A 19,661-nucleotide genomic window follows, 5' to 3' on the forward strand; every position below is an offset into this window, starting at 1 on the left:
ACAGAGGTAACCATTACAAAGAAGTTAACCAATCAATGATTGTTTCAAGTTATCTTCACAATGTAAACATGCAGAACAAAAATGGTCTCTACCCGAGATACACCTACAATGAAAATCAATGTACAGTTTAACAGGGTGCGTTAACAAAACAATCATGTCCTACACTATGCTGTAGACTTCACACAACAACCACCAGCTTCAAAAGTAAAGTACAATGAGCTTATAGAAATACGAGTGCAGGATAATTAATCAATCAACACCGACTCCAATCATGCAGTATTGATGTTCCAACCTACTGTATTAGTCCTGTAGGGGAGGACTGACGCTCTATATCCCTCCGTTATTCCGACTCACCACTGAGAGGTGGCCATTCTTCGCCTTGGCAACCAGCAGCTCAGAGCCAGAGGTGAAGTCTATGATCCCTTCTCTACCTTGGCCCATCGTGAACGTTATACTGGGAGAGAGAGAGAGAGAGAGAGATATTAGGTGCAGTTCATTCACAGCCCCCCCCCCCCCCCCCCCAAAAAAAAACGATATCAAATCAAACTAATCAGATTGCAGATGGTGATGTATCACTGGTGTCTATGAATTCAGGTCCTAACAAATGATGGTAGTACTCCCTGTGAGCCCCTTTAACACGTGCGTCAAGAGCGTGTTACATATTTATAAAGTCTGAACTGTAAATGTTAGGAACGTACAGCTATTTTTCAATGAAAGCTGACATTCCGCTGATTAACACGGTATACGGCTCATCTAGTTCCGGGTATCTGTGTCAGGGCAACAACTCACCTTCCCTGGTTGATGTTGATGCTGTTGACCTTGTCAGCACAGATGGCCACTTTGGTCAGGGTCTCGATGATGTGGTCACTCTGCAGCACCACATCTCCCTACAGACCAGAGGAGATACGAGAGGAGTTAGAGGTCCATCTTCACTACTAGCCGGGTCCCAGGTCGATTTGTGTTTGGCGTGACAATGTCAATATGTGTTGGCAAGACCGCACAAACAGATCTGGGATCAGGCTACTTCACCTAACAGGCATTGGTTAAGTATGTCATAACCCGTGTGTAATGGGGTTATGACTGCGTAAGATGGAGCTGAGGTCAGCCTCACCTTCTGTTTCTTGTCTTCAGTGGGCACATGCAGTACGAAGACGCCATCACTGAGAGAGCTGACTGAAATGCCTGAGGACCAGACAGACAGACAGGGAAGAGAAATGGTCAATGGGAGAACTACGAGCATCACTCAGACCAACTCAGTATGGCCTCTGTAAGGACCCCAGAAAACAACTCCATTTCAATTCATTCAATTTAAGAAGTAAGCAAAAACGTCAATTGAAATGCCATCGACCCCCCGACCCATCCTCTCCCCCGAACCCTGTGACCGCTGACCTTTGAGGGCGGCGTAGTCGATGCGCTGCTTGAGCTTGGCCTCCTCCACGATGACGGCACTGTTGGAGGTGAGCAGCAGCTGCCTTGGTCGCGCCTTGTAGCCCTTCCTGTCGTACTTGGTCACTGGGACTGCATACTGAGGAGTGGGAGGGGGACATTATTAATCTTGTAGCCCTTCCTGTCGTACTTGGTCACTGGGACTGCATAATGAGGAGTGGGAGGGGGACATTATTAGTCTTGTAGCCCTTCCTGTCGTACTTGGTCACTGGGACTGCATACTGAGGAGTGGGAAGGGGACATTATTAGTCTTGTAGCCCTTCCTGTCGTACTTGGTCACTGGGACTGCATACTGAGGAGTGGGAGGGGGACATTATTAGTGGGGCTTGTAATATATCTTGAAGGATTTTGTATTTTATTGGACAGAGGAAAGACAGTGGGGAAGATACACAGAGGGTGGATTCATACATTTGAACTGTAGGCTACGATACTAAATAGGCTAGAAATGATCAGAGTTCAGAATCAATAACACGTTAATATACTGTACTGACTATATATTAAGACAAATATCCAACCTTACATAAGTAGAGAATTGAATGGCCATATGAACATGCTAGTACTGCACTAACCTTCATCTTCTCACTGCCAAGTGACTGCAACACCTTGGGGTTAATCTCCTCTCCATCTGAGGAGAGAGAGGCACAGGAAGAACGTTAGTTGTGTGTGTATAATGTGTGTGCACGTGAGTGCATGCCTGCATGCGTGTGTGTGTGTCTGTGTTAATCAAGGCACTTACTGAGTCTTGTGCCCACAAAGAGCTTTGGGACACTTTGGGGATAGTTGTCCTTCTTGTTTTTGAAGATCTCACTGGCCACCATTTTCTGCTCCAACTTCATTGACAGAGAGAGAACGGACAAACACAGTTTGGTAGAAAAGTTATATTGGTAGGAGAAGGAGGAGAAGACCACTCCACATTGACAGTCTTTAAAGTTCTGAACTCTGCGGACTGATGAAGAGCTATGAATACATTTGAAAGATATCAGATGTACTACTATACTATCGTATCCTGTTTACCTGGTGTTTCCACTCTGGGTTGATCCTCTTGCAGTAGCCCCACACCATGTTCTGCATGTACAGTTTACGTAGCCGTTCCGACGCCTATTGGACGGAGGAGGACTTGTCACGTACCATTTTAACTACTAAAACACGTCATCAAGAAAAAAAATGCCTTAATTCAGACAATTTCAATGACGGCCACATCAGTGGTTCACAAACCGTTGGGCGCGAGGGGTCAGCGGGGATGTGGGCGGGGCGCACGAGGGCCCCCCCCCCAAAGAAAATATGTATATTAGTCCTGCTTTCAACTTACTCTCGAAAGTTGTAAAGTGCAATTTAGAAACTGGGTTGTGCACCATCAGTTTTCCTCTTGTCATGTCAGTCATTGCAGACCTTACAGCTATTTATAACTTGTAAGTAATATCCAGATCAACTAGCCCATGTCAGCTAACGTTTTTTTAGCTAGGTTTTCTTAGCCCGTGGATTTTGTTGTAATGTTTGAGTCAGTCAAATATCCCATGAATATACATTAGACATGGCAATATGTATAGAATGGCAAGAAATCACCATTAAACCTGCAAAATGTTCTCTCCACCAACAAGAGGAGTGTGAACAGTTTGTGTCATGAAGACTGCTTGTCCCCAGAGAAAGACGTGGCTCGCGCAAGGGGGACGCGGGACGTTCCCCAAAGCAGGAAGTAGGGCCTGAGTGCAACTTTACACAGTGTCTCATGTAAAGTTGCGTTACCTCGATGAGGGCGGTCGGGGGCGTGGGCCAGCTCTTGTCCAGGACTGTCTTGGGGAGGTTCCTGCGCAGCTTCATCAGGAAGGAGTAGCGCACATAATCCAGGAAGTACTCATTCTCAGGACAACGCTCATTATGGCGGTAGATGAAGCCCTTGATGAACCTGAGCGAGAGAGAGGCAAATTCGAGAGAGAGAGAGCTTTGTAAACACTCCTGCACACATGAATCAACAAATGGATAAGAATTTCTATACATCCACACACAACACTGCAAATACCATAGGTGTCCAAAACATGAGTGGATATTGTCTAGGTAAATGCTTTCCACAAGTTTCTCCATTAGAATAGAACCCGTATATAACTTCAGTAATCCAAGGGAACCCATTGAGCCGAAAGCAGTGAAAATGACTCAAGTAAAAGTCACCCAGTAAAATACTACTTGAGTAAAAGAGTAAAATGTACTTAAATATCAAAAGTAAAAGTATAAATAACTTAAAATGTCTTATATTAAGCAAACAACATGACACAATTTTTTTTAAATTTACGGATAGCCAGGGTCACTGTTCAACACTCCGACATAATTTACAAACAAAGCATGTGTGTTTAGTGAGTCTACCAGATCAGAGGCAGTAGGGATGACCAGGGACAATCTTCCTGTCCTGCTAAGCATTCAAAATTTATCGAGTACTTTTGGGTGTCAGGGAAAATGTAAGGAGTAAAAAGTACATTATTTTCATCAGGAATGTAGCTGAGTATAAGTAAAACTTGTCAAAAATATAAATAGTCAAGTAGAGTACAGACACCCCCAAAAAAACAACTTCAGTACTTAAAAGTATTTTTTACTTAAGTACTTTACACCACTGACAATAACGGCAATCTAATGAATATTCATGAACCTTCGCTCACCATCCTAGTTAAATAAATCTTGTGTCCAGAAGAGCCTCACCTGCGGATGGTGTTGGCGGCCTCCCTTCTACGCCGTGCCCTCCTACAGGCCAGGATGCCCTTCCACCACGCCTGGACCACCACCGCTGGAAAGAGACACACAATTTACCAACCTACTTATTATTTAACAAAGTTCATCCAGATCCATTGGAAGAGAGAATCGAGACCTAGGCCCGTATGTATCAAGTGTCTCAGAGAAGCAGTGCTGATTGAGGATCAGGTCCCTTCTGTCAAAAGCAATCTTATTCCTTGCGATCGAAAAAACAACCGCAAAACTGATCCGAAGTCAGCCCTCCTACTCTGAGACGCTTAATACAACATCCGTCGTCCAACTGAACAAGACGAGCGTAATCGAATAGACACGCACGGTGAATGTAGAGGAAGTATATGCTTGATGACACATGGGTCTATAGACGTAGGGGAGAAGAGAAGCCCTCCTACCTGATGATCGGAGTTTGCGGTACTTGGTCTTCTGGCTGTAGCCCTTCCAGGATGCCTGCAGTTTGTTGGCTGAAGAGAGAGAGACAAAAGATGTTCAGAGTGTTCAGATACTCTACTTACTGTATCGTCGCGGAGAGACAACAGTTCAGACAGACAGCAGGTGATGGGTGTCAAGTAAGACCATGTGATATGTGACTCTCGCTCACCAAGGCTGTGTTTCCTCGTTTCTAGCGCGTCCTCCGTGGCGAACAGAGTCTTTGGAAAACGGATGAAGATTTTGGATCTGGAAAGCAAACGGAGCTCCACTAAGCTGGCAGTGTGCCTTTATACAACACACAGGGGCAGTCTGAGCGTGTTCAGTGTGCCTTTATACAACACACAGGGGCAGTATGAGCGTGTTCAGTGTGCCTTTATACAACACACAGGGGCAGTCTGAGCGTGTTCAGTGTGCCTTTATACAACACACAGGGGCAGTCTGAGCGTGTTCAGTGTGCCTTTATACAACACACAGGGGCAGTCTGAGCGTGTTCAGTGTGCCTTTATACAACACACAGGGGCAGTCTGAGCGTGTTCAGTGTGCCTTTATACAACACACAGGGGCAGTCTGAGCGTGTTCAGTGTACCTTTATACAACACACAGGGGCAGTCTGAGCGTGTTCAGCACCATGGGGGGGATTTAGTTCAGCCCTGACGAAATAATTGACTTTGGTCACTTAAGCCTTTCCCAGAGAGTAGACACAGTTATGGGATTAGATCAGCACTAAGTGGGCACTGAACTCATTAGGGAGATGGGATGTAGATAAACAAATGGGAGATGCATGTACTGTAGTTCACTAGAATTAACACGTGTGTGTGTGTGTGTGTGTGTACCGCCTTGACTGTTGTCACCGGATAAGAGTCTCACCTGCCCAGTTTGTACTCCTCAGGTTTGTAACCCAGGTGTTTGACCAGTGTGGAGACTCCGTCTGCCAGCTTGCCCTGCCAGCTAGGCCAGGTCTCCGGGCACAGGGACTTATACCTGCCAGGGATGGACAAAACAACACACAGAGACACTGGTATATTATATGAAAAATATTACATTTAGGTTATATCACTAACTGAACAGTTGTGGAGATTAGTCACTTGCAGGTGTACTGATTTTCTAACATAAGTCATGAATCTGCCATTGAATAAACCTATAATGTCAGAGAACGACATTCAAGCCAGCTCAGAGCCAGCTCCGAGCCAGCTCCAGCTCAGAGCCAGCTCCGAGCCAGCTCCGAGCCAGCTCAGAGCCAGCTCCGAGCCAGCTCAGAGCCAGCTCAGAGCCAGGCAGGACCAGCTCAGAGCCAGCTCAGAGCCAGGCAGGACCAGCTCAGACCCAGCTCAGAGCCAGGCAGGACCAGCTCAGAGCCAGGCAGGACCAGCTCAGAGCCAGGCAGGACCAGCTCAGAGCCAGGCAGGACCAGCTCAGAGCCAGGCAGGACCAGCTCAGAGCCAGCTCAGAGCCAGGCAGGACCAGCTCAGAGCCAGGCAGGACCAGCTCAGAGCCAGCTCAGAGCCAGGCAGGACCAGCTCAGAGCCAGGCAGGACCAGCTCAGAGCCAGGCAGGACCAGCTCAGAGCCAGGCAGGACCAGCTCAGAGCCAGGCAGGACCAGCTCAGAGCCAGCTCAGAGCCAGGCAGGACCAGCTCAGAGCCAGCTCAGAGCCAGGCAGGACCAGCTCAGAGCCATAATCACCTCTGGAGGAAGGTCTCATAGTGGCGGCGGTAGGCAAAGCCAGCTCTCCTCACGCGGAGGTTCTCCATCAGACCCAGGTACTTCACCTGATGCCTGATGAGAACCTCGTCGAACCGTCCTGAGAGAGAGAGGGGTGAGAGATGAGAGGTGAGAGGGAGAGAAACCACATTAGCCTGAGTTACAGTAGTACATAACTGGTGAGATTGCAATACATTGTTATTGACGTTTTCCGTTGTTTGTTTGTTGAATGGTTTGTTGTTACAGTTGTTAGCATACCGGAGCAGTAGCGCGTGATGCTTATGCAAATAAAAGAAATAACACACCATTCATCCGACTTATTCCCAGAAAAGTGGACAATGGACAATAAGGACGGTGGGAGTGAGGAGAAAAACAGACAGGAGACCATCTATTGACAAAGGATCGATATACTGACAAACACAGTGTGAAGAACAGTGCTGCCATTGATGTTGCTGGACACAATCAAAACGCATGGTCAGAATTAAGAATCGTAGACACAAGACAGACAAGATGTTAGGAAAAAATGATATAGAACCGGCACAGAAAAACTGAGTGTGATAGCAGAGTTAACGGCTAAGAGGCCATTTCACAGTTTTAAAGCTCATTTCCTGCAATTCGATACATTTTGACATTGGACTGAGAGAAAAATGGCAGTTTCAAAGCTACATTTCCTGCCATGGCTTTTTCTGTGTTCTTATGCTATCTGAATTACAGTTGAAGTCGGAGGTTTACATACACTTAGGTTGAAGTCATTAAAACTCGTTTTTCAACCACTCCACAAATTTCTTGTTAACAAACTATAGTTTTGTCCAGTCGGTTAGGACATCAACTTTGTGCTTGACACAAGTAACTTTTCCAACAATTGTTTACAGACATATTATTTCACTTAAAACTCACTGTATCATAATTCCAGTGGGTAAGAAGTTTACATACACTAAGTTTTGACTGTGCCTCTAAACAGCTTGGAAAATTCCAGAAAATGATGTCATGGCTTTAGAAGCTTCTGATAGGCTAACTGACATCATTTGAGTCAATTGGAGGTGTACCTGTGGATGCATTTCAAGGCCTACCTTCAAACTCAGTGCCTCTTTGCCTGACATCATGGGAAAATCAAAAGGAAAATCAGCCAAGACCTCAGAAAGAAAATTGTAGACCTCAACAAGTCTGGTTCATCCTTGGGAGCAATTTCCAAACGCCTGAAGGTACCACGTTCATCTGTACAACAATAGTACGCAAGTATAAACACCATGGGACCACACAGCCGTGATACCGCTCAGGAAGGAGATGCGTTCTGTCTCCTAGAGATGAACGTACTTTGGTGCGAAAAGTGAAAATCAATCCCAGAACAACAGCAAAGGACCTTGTGAAGATTCTGGAGGAAACAGGTACAAAAGTGTCTATATGCACAGTAAAACGGGTCCTATATCGACATAACCTGAAATGCCGCTCAGCAAGGAAGCTGCCACTGCTCCAAAACCATCATAAAAAAGCCAGACTACAGTTTGCAACTGCACATGGGGACAAAGATCGTACTTTTTGGAGAAATGTCCTCTGGTCTGATGAAACAAAAATAGATTAAACAAAAATGTTTGGCCATAATGACCATCCTTATGTTTGGAGGAAAGAGGGGAAGGCTTGCAAGCCGAAGAACACCATCCCAACCGTGAAGCTCATGGGGTGGTAGCATCATGTTGTTGGGGTGCTTTGCTGCAGGAGGGACTGGTGCACTTCACAAAATAGAATGCTTCATGAGGGAGGAAAATTATGTGGATATATTGAAGCAACATCTCAAGAAATCAGTCAGGAATTTAAAGCTTGGTCATAAATGGGTCTTCCAAATGGACAATGACCCCAAGCATACTTCCAGAGTTGTGGCAAAATTACTTAAGGACAACAAAGTCAAGGTATTGGAGTGTCCGTTACAAAGCCCTGACCTCAATCCTATAGAAAATATGTGGGCAGAACTGAAAAAGCATGTGTAAGCAAGGAGGCCTACAAACCTGACTCAGTTACACCAGCTCTGTCAGGAGGAATGGGCCAAAATTCACCCAACTTATTGTGGGAAGCTTGTGGAAGGCTATCAGAAACATTTGAGGACCATTTAAAAGGCAATGCTACCAAATACTCATTGGTCGTATGTAAACTTCTGACCCACTGGGAATGTGATGAGATATGAACTAAATCATTCTCTACTATTATTCTGACAATTCACATTTTTGAAATAATGTGGTGATCCTAACTGACCGAAGACAGGGAATTGAAAAACGGACTTTAAAATGTAGTTGGCTAAGGTCTATGTAAACTTCTGACCTCAAATGTCCTAAAACATAATAAAATCAACATTTTTAGAATTTGTGATTCTCCGACTGTCTAGTTCTTATTTTTGATGATTGTTAGTTCTCAGAGATGATCTTACTAAAAAAAAATATGGCTACATTATATTTTCTACATACTTCATACCTGGTTTTAGTTGTTTAAGTTTAAGCATTTTACATCCCGAAAAAGGGAGAAAAAAAATCATTAAGATTAAATGCTTCAATACGTTGTTCGACAGCAAATGAAAATAAGCTTTTCTGATTGGTTGTGGTAGACCCTCCTTGCTTCAGTACATTTGCTTCTGTTTGGTGCCTAATGAACACAGCGTTTCCCCTATATCTATTTCATATATATATATATAAATAATGAATACAACCCCGTTGACAGCACGGTATGAGCAAGGCATCGGTTCCATCCTACCTGCTTGCTTGGCATCGTTGGGCTTGATGCAGCGCACGTACGACGGCTCCTTGGACATCAGGATCTCCATTAACTTGGCCAGGCTGGTCTTGAACTGGGTCGCTGCCTGGAGGCAGAGACAGAGGGAGAGAAGAAAGAGTGAGCACCGAGCAGAAAGAGGAGAGGAGCAGGGAGGACGGCTGCTGGCCAGACTGAGGCAGAGACCGGACAGAACACAGGTCCCAGTGTGCAGGTCACATTGTCCCAGACAGTGACAGGGTTTGGGGGCAGGGTCAACGAGAGAGAGCGAGAGAGAGAGAGAGAGAATGCGTCGTCAACAATGCACACAAACAGTCAACGGAGTCGACACCCTCGACCACCGTGTGTGTGGAGGGCAACCGAGTGTCAGGGCATTCCTGAGTGTGTGAGCGGGGAGCAGAGATTCCCCTGTCACTCACTCCACCCTTCAGTGTGGAGGGAGGAAGATCCACAGAGCATAAACAAGTGGCTGTTTGTAAGTGTGTATGAGACAGGACATGTGTACAGTGGGGCAAAAAAGTATTTAGTCAGCCAACAATTGTGCAAGTTCTCCAACTTAAAAAGATGAGGCCTGTAATTTTCATCATAGGTACACTTCAACTATGACAGACAAAATGAGAAAAAAAAATCCAGAAAATCAAATTGTAGGATTTTTAATGAATTTATTTGCAAATTATGGTGGAAAATAAGTATTTGGTCACCTACAAACAAGCAAGATTTCTGGCTCTCACAGACCTGTAACTTCTTCTTTAAGAGGCTCCTCTGTCCTCCTCTCGTTATCAGTATAAAAGACACCTGTCCACAACCTCAAACAGTCACACTCCAAACTCCACTATGACCAAGACCAAAGAGCTGTCAAAGGACACCAGAAACAAAATTGTAGACCTGCACCAAGCTGGGAAGACTGAATCTGCAATAGGTAAGCAGTTTGGTTGAAGAAATCAACTGTGGGAGCAATTATTAGGAAATAGAAGACATACAAGACCACTGATAATCTACCTCGATCTGGGGCTCCACGCCTGATCTCACCCCGTGGGGTCAAAATGATCACAAGAACGGTGAGCAAAAATCCCAGAACTACACGGTGGGACCTAGTGAATGACCTGCAGAGAGCTAGGACAAAAGTAACAAAGCCTACCATCAGTAACACACTACGCAGCCAGGGACTCAAATCCTGCAGTACCAGACGTGTCCCCCTGCCTAAGCCAGTACATGTCCAGGCCCGTCTGAAGTTTGCTAGAGAGCATTTGGATGATCCAGAAGAAGATTGGGAGAATGTCATATGGTCAGATGAAACCAAATTAGAACTTCTTGGTAAAAACTCAACTTGTTGTGTTTGGAGGACAAAGAATGCTGAGTTGCATCCAAAGAACACCATACCTACTGTGAAGCATAGGAGTGGAAACATCATGCTTTGGGTCTGTTTTTCTGCAAAGGGACCAGCACGACTGATCCGTGTAAAGGAAAGAATGAATGGGGCCATGTATTGTGAGATTTTGAGTGAAAACCTCCTTCCATCAGCAAGGGCATTGAAGATGAATTGTGGCTGGGTCTTTCAGCATGACAATGATCCCAAACACACCGCCCGGGCAACGAAGGAGTGGCTTCGTAAGAAGCATTTCAAGGTCCTGGAGTGGCCTAGCCAGTCTCCAGATCTTAACCCCATAGAAAATCTTTGGAGGGAGTTGAAAGTCCGTGTTGCCCAGCAACAGCCCCAAAACATCACTGCTCTAGAGGAGATCTGCATGGAGGAATGGGCCAAAATACCAGCAACAGTGTGTGAAAACCTTGTGAAGACTTACAGAAAACGTTTGACCTCTGTCATTGCAAACAAAGGGTATATAACAAAGTATTGAGAAACTTTTGTTATTGACCAAATACTTATTTTCCACCATAATTTGAAAATGAATTCATTAAAAATCCTACAATGTGATATTCAGGATTTTTTTTCCTCATTTTGTCTGTCATAGTTGAAGTGTACCTATGATGAAAATTACAGGCCTCTCTTATCTTTTTAAGTGGGATAACTTGCACAATTGGTGGCTAAATACTTTTTTGCCCCACTGTATATGGGTCTGTGTATCGGTATACATTGTGTGACCTTTGCCCTCTGAGTGGTACTACAGGGTAACGGCTGTTCTCACCGTCTCAGGTCTCCTGCTGTCCTTCAGCTCCGCCCGGTCAAAGCACTGGGTCAGAATCTTATTATCAGACATACACATGACCTGTGAATGGACAACACATAGAGAATGAGTACAACTCATTACGACTAGAACTACCACACTGCTCTTCAAACTCACACACACACACACACACACACGGAGAGACAGAGTCTACCACAGTGACACAACATAATCTTAGAGTCTAGTCTAGTTTCCACTGATATCATCCATCTCTTATCTAAATCATTTCCCCATTGTCCTGAACTCTCTCTCTCACCTCTTTCAAGTTCCTGAAGAGGAGGTCATTGTTCTTGTCCAGAAAGCCTAGAGGGGGAAGAGAGAGAGTATGAGAACATGCACTCCCAATATGGTTTGGGGATGAATAGAATTACACACACAGTAAACAGACCACTACAAGAAGTACAGGAGCTTCCCAGGACAAACGTAAAGACCTGAGCACAGGACATCCTTCCTCTCCCTCTGATCATCTCACTCTCGCGTACTGCTGCTCCATGCACACACACACACACACACACACACACCGTTGACGTTGTAGTTGACCTCGCCAGCGTAGTGCAGCAGTCTGAACTCCTCTCGGCCCATCACCTTCCGGGTCTTTCCATCAGTCAGCTTGTGACTACGAGGATCACACAAACATTAAGTGACAAATTATTAGGGCACACCATAGCAAAACATTATGCAATGGAAAACCAAAACAAGCTTTTCTTATTGAACACGTTCAGGTAATCCCTCCCTGTTTCTGTCTGTTTTCTTCCATTTGGTACCTAACAAACACAATTTAAACTCAGCAAAAAAAAGAAACGTCCCCTTTTCAGGACCCTGTCTTTCAAAGGTAATTCATAAAGATCTTCATTGTAAAGGGTTTAAACACCGTTTCCCATGCTTGTTCAATGAACCATAAACAAGTAATGAGCATGCACCTGTGGAACGGTCGTTAAGACAAACAGCTTACAGACAGTAGGAAATTAAAGTCACAGTTATGAAAACTTAGGACACTAATGAGGCCTTTCTACTGACTCTGAAAAACACCTAAAGAAAGGTGCCCAGGGTCCCTGCTCATCTGCGTGAACGTGCCTTAGGCATGCTGCAAGGAGGCATGAGGACTGCAGATGTGGCCAGGGCAATAAATTGCAATGTCCATACTGAGACACCTAAGACCATACTACAGGGAGACAGAACGGACAGCTGATCGTCCTCGCAGTGGCAGACCACGTGTAACAACACCTGCACAGGATCGGTACATCCGAACATCACACCTGCCGGACAGGTACAGGATGGCAACAACAACTGCTCGAGTTACATCAGGAACACACAATCCCTCCATCAGTGCTCAGACTGTCCGCAATAGGCTGAGGGAGGCTGGACTGAGGGCTTGTAGGCCTGTTGTAAGGCACGTCCTCACCAGACATCACCGGCAACAACGTCGCCTATGGGCACAAACCCACCGTCGCTGGACCAGACATGACTGGCAAAAAGTGCTCTACTGACGAGTCACAGTTTTTTCTCACCAAGGGTGATGGTCAGATTCGCGTTTATCATCGAAGGAATGAGCGTTACACCGAGGACTGTACTCTGGAGCGGGATGGATTTGGAGGTGGAGTGTCCGTCGTGGTCTGGGGCAGTATGTGAGCTTGTTGCCATTGCAGGCAATCTCAATGCTGTGCGTTACAGGGAAGACATCCTCCTCCCTCATGTGGTACCCTTCCTGCAGGCTCATCCTGACATGACTCTCCAGCATGACAATGCCACCAGCCATACTGCTCGTTCTGTGTGTGATTTCCTGCAAAACATTCCCCCCAGAAATGTCCGGGAACTTGCAGGTGCCTTGGTGGAAGAGTGGGGAAACATCTCACAGAACTGGAAAATCTGGTGCAGTCCATGAGGAGGAGATGCACAGCAGTACTTAATGCAGCTGGTGGCCACACCAGATACTGACTGTTACTTATGATTTTGACCCCCCCCCCCCCTCCCCCCTTTGTTCAGGGACACATTATTCCATTTCTGTTAGTCACATGTTTGTGGAACTTGTTCAGTTTATGTCTCAGTTGTTGAATCTTGTTATGTTCATACAAATATTTCCACATGTTAAGTTTGCTGAAAGTAAACGCAGTTGACAGCTTAAAGGAAAACTCCATTGGTTTCATTAGTCAATTGTTGACATAAGCAAAACATTTTGAGACTGTCACCAATCAAGTTTTCAACATTCAACAGAGAAATCATCCCCTTATGATGCAGGGATGACTTCTGTATTTTGAAAGTTGGGTGGAGTTTTCCATGCATTTTGTTCCAAGAGCATTTTTTACAGCCAGGTCTCACGACAACTTCTGTTGCTAGGTTAGCAGAGGGAGGTTTGGGTGTGTGCGTTTGTATGTGTGTAGACTCACGTCGTCAAGTGGGCGTGGCCTCCCACAGTATTCTCCAACTTCTCCAGGAAGGTGATGTCACTGGCGTCACCTGGCCTCAGGCACTCCTCATCCTGAGAGACAGAGAGAGAGAGACAGAGAGAGAGAGACAGAGAGACAGAGACAGAGAGAGAGACAGAGACAGAGAGACACACAGAGAGAGAGAGAGACACACAGAGAGAGAGAGAGAGACACACAGAGAGAGAGAGAGACACACAGAGAGACAGAGAGACACAGAGAGAGAGAGACACAGAGAGAGAGAGACACAGAGAGAGAGAGACACAGAGAGAGAGAGACACAGAGAGAGAGAGACACAGAGAGAGAGAGAGACACAGAGAGAGAGAGACACAGACAGAGAGAGAGACAGAGAGAGAGAGAGACAGAGAGAGAGAGAGAGACACAGAGAGAGAGAGAGAGACACAGAGAGAGAGAGAGAGAGACACAGAGAGAGAGAGAGAGAGACACAGAGAGAGAGAGAGAGAGACACAGAGAGAGAGAGAGACACAGAGAGAGAGAGACACAGAGAGAGAGAGACACAGAGAGAGAGAGACACACAGAGAGAGAGACACACAGAGAGAGACACACAGAGAGAGAGAGAGACACACAGAGAGAGAGAGAGACACACAGAGAGAGAGAGACACACAGAGACACACAGAGACACACAGAGAGAGAGAGACACACAGAGAGAGAGAGAGAGACAGAGAGAGAGAGAGAGACACAGAGAGAGAGAGAGAGACACAGAGAGAGAGAGAGAGACACAGAGAGAGAGAGAGAGACACACAGAGAGAGAGACACAGAGAGAGAGAGACACAGAGAGAGAGAGACACAGAGAGAGAGAGACACAGAGAGAGAGACACAGAGAGACACAGAGAGAGAGAGACACAGAGAGAGAGACACAGAGAGAGAGACACACAGAGAGAGAGACACAGAGAGAGAGACACAGAGAGAGAGAGACACAGAGAGAGAGACAGAGAAAGAATGAAAGCAAAAAAATACATTAGATGGACAGTTGACTGTGACAGTAGGATATACCAGATGCAGAGGGGCCCAAGAGAGAGAAAGGTGAAAAGGTCAACTTGAAAAGCTCAGGGTTACATTAAAGACTGAAACAGATTCTCACCAGAATGGAGATGATGCCTTTGAACTTCTCCTCCACCAGATCACAGATGATCTTGTTGTTGAAGTACTGCACAGGCTCCCACTGTGAGACAGCAAGGAACACAACGGCATCTAAAAATTGCTTGTTTAGAAGACGGAACAGTCCTACATGTTAACGGTTGTAAAAGAAAACATTCACAGAATGCTGAGAATCCGGGACAAGAAGGACATTCTGAACCCACACTTTATGCACATTGTCAATCAAACCTTTATTGACGTTTGCTGCCACACACACACACACACACAGTTTACCGCCACATTATTATCACAAACACCACAGAACACAGCCCACGTTGTACAACAACGTCCCCTTTGACGGGTGTCTAACTGGACACGGATCTCTCTCCCACGGCCCTCTGCACTCTGCTCCCTCATTGGCCCGTATTCACGAGGCGGCTCAGAGTAAGAGTGCTGACGTATGATCAGGTTCACCCTTTTCATATAAATCTCAGTCATTACGATCTACAAGCCAAAACTGATCCTAGATCAGCAGCACTCCTGTTCTGAGATTCTTGGCCAATATGGGCCCTGAATCGTAGTGGAGCGGGCCACCAATCACCGTGTCGACAGTCACGCAGAGCCGACGGGGAGAAGGTAGAAGGAGAGGACCGGACAGAGAAGAAAGAGAGAGGTGGAAGAGGACGGTAAAAAGAGAGGGGGGGGGGAAATGAAAAGAGGGAGAAGTGGGAACAGAGAGCAGGAAGAAAAGCTAGAGAAATGGAGGAGAGCAGTAGAGGGAGGGGAAGGTCCCTCCAAGACGGATAGAAGCATCGAGGCAGAGGGCTGAGAGGGGAGGCAGAGTGAGGAGGGGATGGAGAAGATGGACTGACAAAACAAAGAGAGAGAGCAGTCTCACCGTGATTCCCTCGGCTTCGTACTCATCCTGCTCGGACTTGAGGGTGAGCTCGATGAAGAGCTGCTGCAGCTTCTCGTTGCAGTAGTTAATGCAGAACTGCTCAAAACTGCAACACACGATTACAGATGATCTTTTCACGTGACAATGATATTCAAACGCAAACTTGACATTAATATACACCGAATCGTAATGACAGTAAATGGTAAACGCTGTCAAAGACACACAGGATTATGGGAAAATGAGTTTTATATATATATATATATTCCTCTGGTACCTGTTGTGCTGGAAGACTTCAAAACCATAGATATCCAGGAGACCAATGACAGAAGCATTCTTATACGTCTCGTCCTAGAAGACAAAGAACGGTTAACTCTTCACAATAGCCTTCGTGAAGAAGCATTCATAAACCGTTTCTAAACCGTGTACAGCCAACAGACCAAGTGTAAATGAGCAGTTCGTTATTTGTTAACATATATACACCTAATGAAGCACGATAAGCACCGTGTAACAATGAATTCACAGCAGACATGGTCCAGACGCCCGACACCATCTCACAGCTCAAACATGCAATAACCTAACCCCTATCAGACAACCGTCTGCACAGAAACGCATTGCTGTCGAACGAACAATACTGCTCTGTCCAACATGTAGTATTACAACACATCCACAAGGGGGAGACCTACTACCACTGCAGTGTAAACGGCCAGCTGAGAGGTCAAAAGCGCAGGCTGACAGGAGGGGCAGAAGATATAGGGATCATCGGTAAGCGGAGCGTTAAGTTAGTTAGGGGCGTGTGGTGTTACCTTGTAAGCCAGGGAGACGTTGATCTTGTTGACGAGCCAGGTGAAGGTACGGCCGTACACGGCCTTGGACAGGGCGTCCCGGGCCGACGACGCCTGCTCCAGGTTCAGAGGGCTCTTCAGCTGGAGGACACACACACAGAGAGAAGAATGGAAACAGTTATTCTACAATTCCTCACTTGCCGAGGCACCGAGGGACTGTTATATGTTGAATATAGAACGTGGGAACGTTCTCATAGAGGTCATTATAAAGAGCATGGACTTAGAGAAGGTTCCAGCCTACCTCTTCCCCTTTGGCGATGATCTTTTTGTGTGTTAGCGCTTCTTTCAGGACCAAACCATCCACTCCTAGTAACTGCAACGTCGACAGCAAAAACTTGAACACACCTCCAAACTCATTCTTTCAACACCAGTATCAATGTTATTTATCCTATTGAGCCAATGAACGGTGATACTATCGAGTTATGAAGATAGTAATGCGTTACGAGTATCGACAGGGTACATGAGTATCTACAGGGTACATGACTGACTGAGTGCAGCATGAGTAGTGTCCCCATGGGTACACTGTAGTCAGGAGGAAGAGGTCATACCCTCGCCAGGTATTTGATCTGTGTGTCTGTAGTGATGTAGGCGTTGCCACTGTCCTCTCCTCCATACTGAATGTTCCCCAAGTGAAGGACACTGGCAATAATGTTTAACAGCTCCTACACACAGAGACAGAGAGAGCGAGACACAGAGCGAGAGCGAGACACAGAGCGAGAGAGAGAGACAGAGCGAGAGAGAGAGACAGAGCGAGAGAGAGAGACAGAGCGAGAGAGAGACAGAGCGAGAGAGAGACAGAGCGAGAGAGAGAGAGAGAGACAGAGCGAGAGAGAGAGAGAGAGACAGAGCGAGAGAGAGAGACAGAGCGAGAGAGAGAGAGAGAGACAGAGCGAGAGAGAGAGAGAGAGACAGAGCGAGAGAGAGAGAGAGAGACAGAGCGAGAGAGAGAGAGACAGAGCGAGAGAGACAGAGCGAGAGCGAGAGAGAGAGACAGAGCGAGAGAGAGAGAGAGACAGAGCGAGAGAGAGAGAGAGACAGAGCGAGAGAGAGAGAGAGACAGAGCAGAGAGAGAGAGAGACAGAGCGAGAGAGAGAGAGAGAGAGAGACAGAGAGAGAGAGAGAGAGAGACAGAGCGAGAGAGAGAGAGAGAGAGACAGAGCGAGAGAGAGAGAGAGAGACAGAGCGAGAGAGAGAGAGACAGAGCGAGAGAGAGAGAGACAGAGCGAGAGAGAGAGAGACAGAGCGAGAGAGAGAGACAGACACAGTGAGAGAGAGACACAGTGAGAGAGAGACACAGTGAGAGAGAGACACAGTGAGAGAGACACAGTGAGAGAGAGACACAGTGAGAGAGAGACACAGTGAGAGAGAGACACAGTGAGAGAGAGACACAGTGAGAGAGAGCGAGAGAGAGACACAGTGAGAGAGAGCGAGAGAGAGACACAGTGAGAGAGAGCGAGAGAGAGACACAGTGAGAGAGAGCGAGAGAGAGACACAGCGAGAGCGAGACACAGAGCGAGAGAGAGAGAGCGAGAGAGAGACACAGTGAGAGAGAGAGAGCGAGAGAGAGAGAGCGAGAGAGAGACACAGTGAGAGAGAGAGCGAGAGAAAAAAAAAGCCATGTGAACATTCAACATGATAAGATTATACACATTTTATTGTGATGTTCTGAAGACAAAGTTATCTTGATGACTGCAAGGATTAGATTAGGCTATCTTGGACCTCCCCCCACATGCGTGCATATACAACATATAGTGAAGTTGGCCTCTTATTGTGTGTGGTGTAAAGTACTTAAGTCAAATACTTTGAAATACTACTCAAGTAGATGTTTGTGGTATCTGTAATTTACAATTTATATTTTTGACAACTTTTACTTAACTACATTCCTAAAGAAAAAAATTAAAAAATAAGCGTTAGCAATTATATTTTAGGTACTGTATGTATTTTCCGATTCATTATAATCTCTTCCCTGACACCCAAAAGTACTCGTTACATTTTGAATGCTTAGCAGAACAGAATTGGAAAATGGTCCAATTCACACACTTATCAAGAGAACATCCCTGGTCATCCCTATTGATACTTACATATATTAAAAACCAAATACCTTTACTACAGTAGTATTTTACTGGGGGACTTTTACTTGAGTCACTTTCCATTAAAAAAAAAGAAGGTATCTTTACATTTAGTCAAGTATGAAAATGTGGTACTTTTTCCCCACCACTGAGTACTGTATACTAACTGAGTACTGTATACTATATACACTGCTCAAAAACATAAAGGGAACACTAAAATAACACTGAATGAATGAAATATTCTTATTAAATGCTTTTTTCTTTACATAGTTGAATGTGCTGACAACAAAATCACACAAATTATCAAGGGAAATCAAATTTATCAACCCATGGAGGTCTGGATTTGGAGTCACACTCAAAATTAAAGTGGAAAACCACACTACAGGCTGATCCAACTTTGATGTAATGTCCTTAAAACAAGTCTAAATGAGGCTCAGTAGTGTGTGTGGACTCCACGTGCCTGTATGACCTCCCTACAACGCCTGGGCATGCTCCTGATGAGGTGGCGGATGGTCTCCTGAGGGATCTCCTCCCAGACCTGGACTAAAGCATCCGCCAACTCCTGGACAGTCTGTTGGTGGATGGAGCGAGACATGATGTCCCAGATGTGCTCAATTGGATTCAGGTCTGGGAAACGGGCGGGCCAGTCCATAGCATCAATGCCTTCCTCTTGCAGGAACGGCTGACACACTCCAGCCACATGAGGTCTAGCATTGTCTTGCAATAGGAGGAACCCAGGGCCAACCGCACCAGCATATGGTCTCACAAGGGGTCTGAGGATCTCATCTCGGTACCTAATGCCAGTCAGGCTACCTCTGGCGAGCACATGGAGGGCTGTGCGGCCCCCCAAAGAAATGCCACCCCACACCATGACTGACCCACCGCCAAACTGGTCATGCTCGAGGATGTTGCAGGCAGCAGAACGTTCCCCACGGCGTCTCCAGACTCTGTCACATGTGCTTAGTGTGAACCTGCTTTCATCTGTGAAGAGCACAGGGCGCCAGTGGCAAATTTGCCAATCTTGGTGTTCTCTGGCAAATGCCAAACGTCTTGCACGGTGTTGGGCTGTAAGCACAACCCCCACCTGTG

At 46.0% G+C, this 19,661-nt stretch overlaps 1 protein-coding gene across 9 annotated transcripts in view; it reads right to left on the reverse strand.

Moving 5' to 3' along the window:
• LOC115136999 (unconventional myosin-Ic-like) overlaps positions 1 to 19,661 on the reverse strand; it is a 66,072-nt gene that overhangs the window by 2,443 nt on the left and 43,968 nt on the right. For 6 of the 9 annotated variants that reach the window (XM_065024593.1, XM_065024597.1, XM_065024596.1 and 3 more), the window contains 24 exons: positions 17,052 to 17,165; positions 16,745 to 16,816; positions 16,465 to 16,584; positions 15,936 to 16,009; positions 15,662 to 15,767; positions 14,768 to 14,848; positions 13,630 to 13,721; positions 11,767 to 11,861; positions 11,502 to 11,548; positions 11,207 to 11,287; positions 9,045 to 9,150; positions 6,291 to 6,408; positions 5,476 to 5,589; positions 4,778 to 4,854; positions 4,572 to 4,640; positions 4,132 to 4,216; positions 3,190 to 3,349; positions 2,461 to 2,544; positions 2,183 to 2,276; positions 2,016 to 2,071; positions 1,390 to 1,525; positions 1,112 to 1,182; positions 790 to 887; positions 297 to 454 (listed from right to left, as the gene is read on the reverse strand). In XM_065024593.1, coding sequence (XP_064880665.1) covers positions 328 to 454; positions 790 to 887; positions 1,112 to 1,182; positions 1,390 to 1,525; positions 2,016 to 2,071; positions 2,183 to 2,276; positions 2,461 to 2,544; positions 3,190 to 3,349; positions 4,132 to 4,216; positions 4,572 to 4,640; positions 4,778 to 4,854; positions 5,476 to 5,589; positions 6,291 to 6,408; positions 9,045 to 9,150; positions 11,207 to 11,287; positions 11,502 to 11,548; positions 11,767 to 11,861; positions 13,630 to 13,721; positions 14,768 to 14,848; positions 15,662 to 15,767; positions 15,936 to 16,009; positions 16,465 to 16,584; positions 16,745 to 16,816; positions 17,052 to 17,165 — 2,277 coding nt within the window. In that variant the 3' untranslated portion in view covers positions 297 to 327. Of the gene's footprint in view, positions 1 to 296; positions 455 to 789; positions 888 to 1,111; positions 1,183 to 1,389; positions 1,526 to 1,592; positions 1,739 to 2,015; positions 2,072 to 2,182; positions 2,277 to 2,460; positions 2,545 to 3,189; positions 3,350 to 4,131; positions 4,217 to 4,571; positions 4,641 to 4,777; positions 4,855 to 5,475; positions 5,590 to 6,290; positions 6,409 to 9,044; positions 9,151 to 11,206; positions 11,288 to 11,501; positions 11,549 to 11,766; positions 11,862 to 13,629; positions 13,722 to 14,767; positions 14,849 to 15,661; positions 15,768 to 15,935; positions 16,010 to 16,464; positions 16,585 to 16,744; positions 16,817 to 17,051; positions 17,166 to 19,661 lie in introns of those variants that run through there. The other 3 variants (XM_065024594.1, XM_065024592.1, XM_065024599.1) reach the window with 2 other exon arrangements.

Source organism: Oncorhynchus nerka, linkage group LG11 (genome assembly GCF_034236695.1).
Source record: "Oncorhynchus nerka isolate Pitt River linkage group LG11, Oner_Uvic_2.0, whole genome shotgun sequence".
Classification (NCBI taxonomy): Eukaryota; Metazoa; Chordata; class Actinopteri; order Salmoniformes; family Salmonidae; genus Oncorhynchus; species Oncorhynchus nerka.